Genomic DNA, 8,585 nt, shown 5'->3' on the forward strand with positions numbered 1-8,585 from the left:
GCTTTTTTATGGCTATGGGAACTATCTCCGTCATAAGTGATGATTAATCATTGATATGACTCCTACTAAAATTTAATCTCTTATTAAGAATATGACAGAAAACCCAAAGGTCTCCATTTCAAAACTAATTTCATCATCAACCAAATTTCTAGCCTCATCAAGAAACTAACTTTCCACCTCAACATATGCAACAAGGAAGAAGTTAGAGTAATTCAGGACTGTCATTAGAAGATATTTTCAAAAGTTTAGCCACGAACACCCAATCATTCCAAAATGAAATTAAGGCAAGTATTAACATTTTGGAGAAACAAATGCCACTTCTACGGGTCAACTGGAATCTCAATGCAAATTACCAGTACAAATAGGGAAGAATCTGAAACACAATGTGTGTGGTATCACTTTGAGGAATGGTGAAGAGTATGAAGGTCTAAGTATGATTGAATAAGAAGAGGGGTTAGAGTTAGAGAAGCATGATGAAAATTCCAAGTAATTTTCAAAGCAAACACTAATTTAGGTGAAGATTACTCCTTCAGTCCTTCTCCTTTTTCCTAGATGGTTGAAGAATTAAAAGAATGAATGAGAGGATAATGTGATCATGGGGATGTTCAGAAAGGTTGAGGTAAATATTCCACTCATAGATGCCATCAAACAAGTTCCTAGATATGTAAAATTCCTAAAGCATCTCTACACATCTAAGAAGAAATTAAAAGGAAATGAAACGGTGAAAGTAAGTGAAAACATTTTTGTAGTGATACAAAAGAGATTACCTCAAAAATGTAAGGATTTGGGTGTTTTCAAGGTTCCTTGCAAGTTGGATAACCTTTATGTTCCATAAGTTATGACCTTTGGGCTTCTATCAATTTTCTACCTTACTCTATTTTAAAAACATTAAATTTTGGAACATTGGAAACAACTAACTTGATCATCCGGATAGTTGACCATTCTTTAGTACACCCAAAAGTTATACTAGATGGTGTGTTAGTCTATGTAAATGATCTAGTATTTCCAAGAGATTTTTATGTGTTAGACATGGTGAAAATGATGCACCAAGTTCTAGTTCAATCCTTTTAGGAAGATCTTTTTTGAAAACAACCAAAATGAAAATTGATGTTTTCAATGGAAAACTCTCTATGGAACTTCATGGAGATGTGATAAATTTTAACATTCTTGATATTATGCAATATCCAAGTGATGTTTCATATTTGAATTTTGTGGATTTCATTGAGCCTTTAACTGAAGAGCTTGTTTAATTTATCTAACCATGATGTTTTAGCCTTAGTATTATACTAGAATCTTCAAAAGGATATAGTAGAGAAACTTTTCAAGAAGTTCAAAATTGATGAAGAGATTACAGAAGTTGTTCCGTTCATGAATCAAACGAAGGATATGAGGTATCACAATCCAAAGTTGAAATTATCCATACCAAAAAAAAAAAAAAAAAAAAAAAAAAAAAAAAATCCTTCTATTGTGCAAGCACCTGACTTGGAACTTAAAACCATATTGGAGAGAAAGAGACATTACTTGTGATAATTTTCACTAAGTTAATAATTGGGGAAGAAGAAGAACTTGTCACAACTTTGAGGCAATATGAGGAAGCTATTGGGTGGATTATAGCCGACATCAAATGTTTAAGTCCTTCTCTTTGCATGCACAAGATCCATATGAAAGAAGACTACAGAACATCTCAAGAAGCCAAAAGATGTTTTGAGCCCTTTAATGATGGAGGTTATAAACAAAAAAAATTTAAAGTTCTTGAATATCGGAATGATCTATACTATATCAGATTGCAGGTAGGTAAGCCATGTTCAAGTTGTACCCAAAAGATAGGCATCATCATTACTAAGAATGACCAAAGTGAATTAGTTCCTACTCGTGTGCAAAAAATTGTGTAGAGTTTCTATAAACAATAGAAGACTTAATGCCTCAACCCGAAGATATCATTTTCCACTTCCTTTTATCGACCAACTGTAGAAAAATTTAGCATGGAAAACCTAGTATTGTGGTTTAGACGGGTAGTTTTTAGCAAATACTTATTGTATTCTAGGACCATGAGAAAACTACATTTACATGTCCCTTTAGCGTATTTGCATATAGGTGGATGCATTTAGGCTTTGCAATGCCCCAACCACTTTTTAAATGTACATGGTTACTATCCTTTTTAGAATTTGTTGAGAAAATCATTCACATGTTCATGACTGAATTCACAGATTATAGTATTTCTTTCAAAGAATGTTTAGAAATTTTAGAGAAATTTTTGAAAAGACATATCAAGACCAACCTTGTTTTGAATTATAAAAATTGTCATTTTATGGTTGATAAAATATTGATATCACTAAATTATTACCTTACCCCACTTGTCTTTGCAAGGTATGTTCTTTTCTTGTTAATGAAAGTTTTTACTGAAAATTCATTAAGAAAGTTTCTAAGATAGCTCGTCCTATGTGTGAAATCTTACAAAAGGATGTAGAATTCGAATATTCCAAAGAATACAAACAAGCTTTTGATCAATTGAATGAATTGTTGATCATGGCATCCATACTGTGGACCATTTCTATTATTTGGGAGTTAGCAGTAACTACTTTTGTAATTTTATGGAACAAACAGACCATTTTGTAGCTTTGGTATTTTGTAGGGCTTGTTTTTGTGATTTCTATATACAAAGGGACCATTTCTATATTTTATAGAGACAACTTACATAAATTCACTATTATACAGGACAATTTGTTAATACTTGATGAGGCAGGTACTATTTGTGTAAATTTACAAAAGACAAGACCATTTTTATAATTCTTCATTTAAATATAGACCATTTTTGTAAACTTCCTAATTAAGGAGATACCATTTTTGCAAACTTGCAGACTCTCCTAAATATGAAATGAAACTATGAAAGTATCAATCAATCCTAAAACCAAACCACGTAATGAAGCATCTATTTTACCAAATGATTCGATTTTGATTTCCTTACAGCATACACGTTACAAAATATTTTATATATATTATATATATTTAAGGGAAGAGAGTGACAAAATGTTGAAGACCGACTCTTTTTAACTGTTTTAACAGAGCCGCCGACATCATCAAAAGTAGTAGAATACATACAGCCACCCCCTAACCCCGACCCATCACAAGCCGCCACCCCCAAAAAACATCCTTATTCCACCAACCAACCAACCAACCAACCTCCCCTCATTTTTCTGATCTTCCGTGAGTTGTTGTTGATCTTCTCAAAGTCGGCCTCCCACCTAATCTATCGAAATTAGTCTCCCTACAACTATTACTACTCCTACCCCAAACATCTTCATCGTACAAAACTCCCGGAAGCTTCCGGGAGTACAACGGTGAAGGGGAGGAAGATGATGACGATGACGATGACGTGTCGACATCTGATTTGTTGTTGATGTTGTATTCGTGTTCCCATTCCCAGGGATTAATGTGGTCTTCGATACTGGTTGAATCACGGTTGCTGCTTTCGGTGCTGCAAGAGCATGACTCGGAGAAGATTCCGGAACTGTCGCTTGATGAGGATGACTCTTCCTCTAGTGTGCGGTGGCGTATCGGAGGATTATTTCTCATGTCCCATGGCTCCTTTGTGAATGTTGGAATTTTGTGTTTTTTCGGATCCGTGTTGTGGCGGGATAATAAGTTTCGGATTATCCGTGGAGCACGTGGCGAGCATCTGGATATTTTAAATAAAAATTATTTCACAAAACGTTATTAAGTCGACAAAACATCACCTAAATGAAATCAATGAGAAAGTTAAAAGTTAAAAGTTAAAAGTACCTTGCATAGAGAAGCAAATATGCTCCTTTCATCAATACACTCTGAAGATCAACCTCTTTTACCTGAATAAAAGATATAGGACACATAAGTATTATTTGGTAATAAAAAATAAATATTAAAATAAATAAATAAACATACCCGGGAGTCATCAATTTTAAACCACCGATTCTGAATGTTTTTAACATAACAAACATAATGACCAGAAAAAGCAGCGTTCATTATGTCCACATGAACCACAACTCCATAAAGCCTGTAAACTGGTGACTTGTCACTTGTCCCACTCACATATGGAGCCATGTCTAAAATCTCCGGGAAGTGAATTGGTTTGTTCAGCTTTCCAAATTTACCAGACTGCAACAAATAGCAATTTACTTTTACTTTTTACTTTCATTTATTTGCGTATTGTAACATCTTTGATTTAAAAAAAAAAAAAAAAAAAAAATTAAATACCTGAAACCGCTTCAATGCAATTGTAAGCACATTTGGCGCCTCCAACAATGTCAATTTCTTTTTGGCTTTCTCATAGGATTTACACCTGAAAGTTAAAAACGTTTTAAAAAAAAAATGTTTTAAGGTAAGATTAGATGAGAGATTTTGAACAAACCTGCTGCATTTGTACTTGTTTTCACCATCTAGTACTTCAGTGCATGTAAATTTATCCAAAGCCTCTTCAAGAGTTGCTATATTGCCTTCAATTTCAACGGTTAGATCCATCATCCGCTCATGTCGCTCTGATTTTCCACCACATTTCATGCACTTTATCTACAACTCAAAAGCGATAGTAGATTTAGAAATTAGAAGCTTCTTGTGTTTTTTTTAGATAAAGATGATTTGAAGTAGTTAATAAAAGAGATTGTTACCTTAGATCTTAGATAACCACCAAATGTAAGTCCGATTAGAGTTGTTTCTTCTTCTAAGGAGTTGGAAGATTTTGTTCCAGCTTCCTTAAGGCAGACGGATTGCAAAGTATCAATAGCATACCTGTAATAACATCAATTGATAACTGAGTCAACCGAGTCAACTCACTAAAGACCATTACAACAATTTAACTGCCATAAATCATAAATGCAAAAGTATAGGTCACTTCACCTTAAAAATTCATGTGCATCTTCTTCTTTCCCATGGCCAAGATTGCTTCCGATGTTTTCTAGAATGCGAATAGGAGAAAGTGGAGAATTCCCGCCTTTTGACTTCAAAATTAGGGCTTCAAACTCACATGTGAAGCACCACTCTCTCTTATTACCTAACATAAATGAAGTCAAACCAAAAAGTCAAAATAGGAGATATTTATATTTTATATTTCAGAAAAGAAAGTTAACCTAACAATAACAAATAACAACATACATGTTTTCGAATGGAGTCCTTGAAGAAGATACGCGTTTAATGGTGGCGTGTATGTCAAACACTGGAGCACAGCATTAGCATAACAGCTGCAGAATGTTTAAACATGAATACCAAATTAGTATTTACATTTTACAATGATGAGGATGAGGGCATTAACGTCTTTTGAAGGCCAAAGTGATGAGATCTACCTGTTTCCACAATTTACGAGGCCAAAAGGGCGCAATTCAACTTGTTTCCAGTTGTAAAGCTTGACAAACATTTCATACGAGAAGAGACCCTGTTTGAAAATCAATTTAAAGTATCAGATTATGAAATTTATCGACTTCAAGATAAAATATATATATATATATATATATATATATATATATATATATATATATATATAGCATAAGTTTAAATTGAGACCTTGCAACTGTATCTATGTGCAGTTTCACTTTCTGCCCTTGGTGAACATTGACGAGTCAACTTAGAGGGCTTAAACTGGTCAACAACTTTCAACATTGATGTCTTCAATCCACTTCGAACAGTTTCACTTTCAGATGAATTAACAGTAGCAGTAGCAGTAGAAACCCTATTTTTATCATCATGAACCACTACAGGCTTTGTAGTTTGAGATACAAGTCTGTTGGTAGGTGTAGATGATGTTAAATGAGTTGCAGAAGCTTTGGATGATTTGAATGCAGGTGAAGTAAAGCTCTTGTTGATGAATACATCATTTGAGTTTGACTTTGACTTTGACTTCTCGGGAATCTGCATGCTACCAAATGTTTTGGACTCTTTATCTGTTGAATGCTCAACAGATGGAGATATCTTCAATGGTGACCTTGTAGTTAATATTTCATTTGATGAAGAGGTTTCATTGGTTGACTTTTTAGTTCCAAAGCCATTTGGAGTTGTGTTATCTGTTGGATTCACAGTGACACCTTTCACATTATTATAACCAGATGTTTCAAACCCATCAAGCTCATGATCAATGGTGGATTTCTTGGAATGGATTGGGCCACTCCAAAAATCAGAAGAGGTTGTATCTTCATTGCTGAGGTTGAATTTGGTCTGATTGATTTTGTTTGAATCGGTAGATTTTCTTGAAGGACTGATATCTGATTTTACTGAAACAAAGTTATCAGAATCCAATGAACTGACTGAAAAGGTTTCGGTGGATGATCTGGTAGGGGTAGAGAAAGTAGAAGATTCAGAAGTTGATTGGAAGAAAGAACTGGTTTCAGGTTGATGTGAATCTTGATGAAGATTTGCATTTGGTGAGTGGTTATTGGAATCTTTATCATCTTCTTTGTTAATCGAGTTGTCTGACACATCTTTTGTAGGTTTCACAGCTACATAAGATTTGCATTCATCTCTGTGACCTTGTCTCCAGTGAACAATTTGGCATCTCCCAGAGCTGCAGTTAAAATGAATTATTTATGATATGCATTAATGGGGTTCTTAACATCTTTTAGACTTTTAGTAAGTGAATGGATCAACCTACTTTCATATATGTACAACTCTACTTCTGAACTTCCTACAGAAAGTCTCCAATATGAGAACAGACTATAATTTCATAAGTTACAAAGATTGTGCATACGAGTATGTGTGGGCATTATGCATGTGGAAAGAAGTGTGTCAATCTACACATAAGGTAATCATGTTAGAAAAGCAACAACAATGTCCTTGTTAACATTTACTAGAACTCCTAAACAACTATAGAAGCATAGTTTTTTGTTAATAAGAAAGTCTGTTTTCATACATTTTATCATCTGTTGGAGTATGGCAATATGTGGCTAGATTTAAATATTTTGACATGTTATACCTTTATGATGAGTTCACAAGGTTAACATTTACTAGAACTCCTAAACAACTATAGAAGCATAGTTTTTTGTTAATAAGAAAGTCTGTTTTCATACATTTTATCATCTGTTGGAGTATGGCAATATGTGGCTAGATTTAAATATTTTGACATGTTATACCTTTATGATGAGTTCACAAGGTTAACTAATCAAGCTAGCAATTTCTTTTTCTTTCTGGTTTGTCTGCACTTCTCTGTTAGTTTATGCACCAACTCGAAGAAAAAAATTATTTTTAGTTTCTATATCTAATTGTGCCCCTCTTAAAGGATAACTCGGATGCCAATTCATCTATTTTAACTAATTACCTGCTTGAATCAATTAAGGAATTCTTTACCTCAGGTATCTTCGGCTAAGAGTTTATCTATGTCATATCTAGAGGGTTCTGCAGTATATAATCTCAGATGATAGAAGCATCATTCAGATCAAGAAAGAAAGTCATAGGTTTTACACTCTAGGGTTCAGGATTTAAGCTTACCAGTAACGAACAGCTTTGCACTTGGCGCAGCGCGTGCTGGTGGGAGAGAAGCAAACAGCACATTGATATGGCGGCTTCAACGATGAGACGATTGGAACCGATGTCTTCGGCGGTACCCAGGCCGATTCCGGAGCTGATTCCGTAGCTGGTACCCAGGCCGATTCCGGAGCCTGTACCCAGGCTGAATCCGGGGACGGAATCGAAGAACGAGTGCTGGCGGTGAAAAAGTATCCCTCGGTAGCCTCAATCTCAGCCCTAGCTGCCTCTTCCGATGCCAAAATCAAAAGCTTCTTAATCTCTTCGTTCCTCGCCGCCGCGTGTTGCAATTTTCTGCGGATAACAAAGCCGATCACCGGAAAAATCACGAATACCGCTACCAGGACCACCAGGTTTGGGAGCCCTAGATCCCTTCCAACAAGCATCTATACAGAACGACGATGCATCCAGCAGAATGATAATGAAACCCTAATTCCACAACAATCATAGATGGATTCCCTCGAACACAAAAGCAATATCTTCAGTAACACGATCAAATTCAATCTTCAATCGATCAAATGCCCCTTTATTCCACAAAGTCGGTGCTTGCGATGATGATGGCGGTTCATAAACATCGTATGATTGAATCATAGACCAAAGCTTCTGAAGTGGATTTGAGGTGGTAGAAAGTTTAAACAACCATCGTAACTTCCCCAAACAGTTCTTCGCAAATTCTTGCACTTATTAAATTCGGAGATTTGCAGATCAAGATTTTAGGGCTTTTGTGTGTGTGAAAAAAGAGAAAATTAGAAAGAAACGAATTTGTCTAAGCATCGAGAGACGTGATTTCTTCGGTCATCTAATATTCCGACCCGAAATCCACGAGGCGAATCCGATCTTCCCATGCAATTTTTCATACTAAACAATATTTAATTCTTTAAATAGTATAAATTATCAACAAACTTGTATATTTTTGAATATCTTCTTCTATTATAGTTTTTTGTTTTATAATCTTATATTCGATATATTCGATATCATTGATCATTGATATTCATCACTTGTAATCCTTTTATAAAATTAAATAATTTATCTTTATTTAATAAAATATTTTACAAAACTCTCCTATTTAATTTGTTATTTTTATTATTTAAACATATCTTGATATC

The 8,585-nt window shown here is 34.7% G+C and overlaps 1 protein-coding gene across 1 annotated transcript; it reads right to left on the minus strand.

The window, feature by feature from the left end:
• Window positions 1–2,932: 2,932 nt before the first annotated feature.
• LOC145014512 (ubiquitin carboxyl-terminal hydrolase 17-like) lies at window positions 2,933–8,332 on the minus strand. The gene is made up of 11 exons (XM_078972896.1): window positions 7,444–8,332; window positions 5,530–6,523; window positions 5,313–5,401; window positions 5,125–5,210; window positions 4,870–5,023; window positions 4,641–4,761; window positions 4,385–4,542; window positions 4,231–4,315; window positions 3,919–4,131; window positions 3,781–3,842; window positions 2,933–3,676 (listed from the first exon to the last, which is right to left on the minus strand). The coding sequence occupies exons 1-11, from the start codon at window positions 7,863–7,865 to the stop codon at window positions 3,187–3,189; spliced, it is 2,874 nt and encodes a 957-aa protein (XP_078829022.1). The 5' UTR covers window positions 7,866–8,332; the 3' UTR covers window positions 2,933–3,186.
• Window positions 8,333–8,585: the final 253 nt, after the last annotated feature.

The sequence above is a fragment of the Lactuca saligna genome, chromosome 9, assembly GCF_052625555.1.
Source record: "Lactuca saligna cultivar CGN05327 chromosome 9, ASM5262555v1, whole genome shotgun sequence".
NCBI lineage: Eukaryota > Viridiplantae > Streptophyta > Magnoliopsida > Asterales > Asteraceae > Lactuca > Lactuca saligna.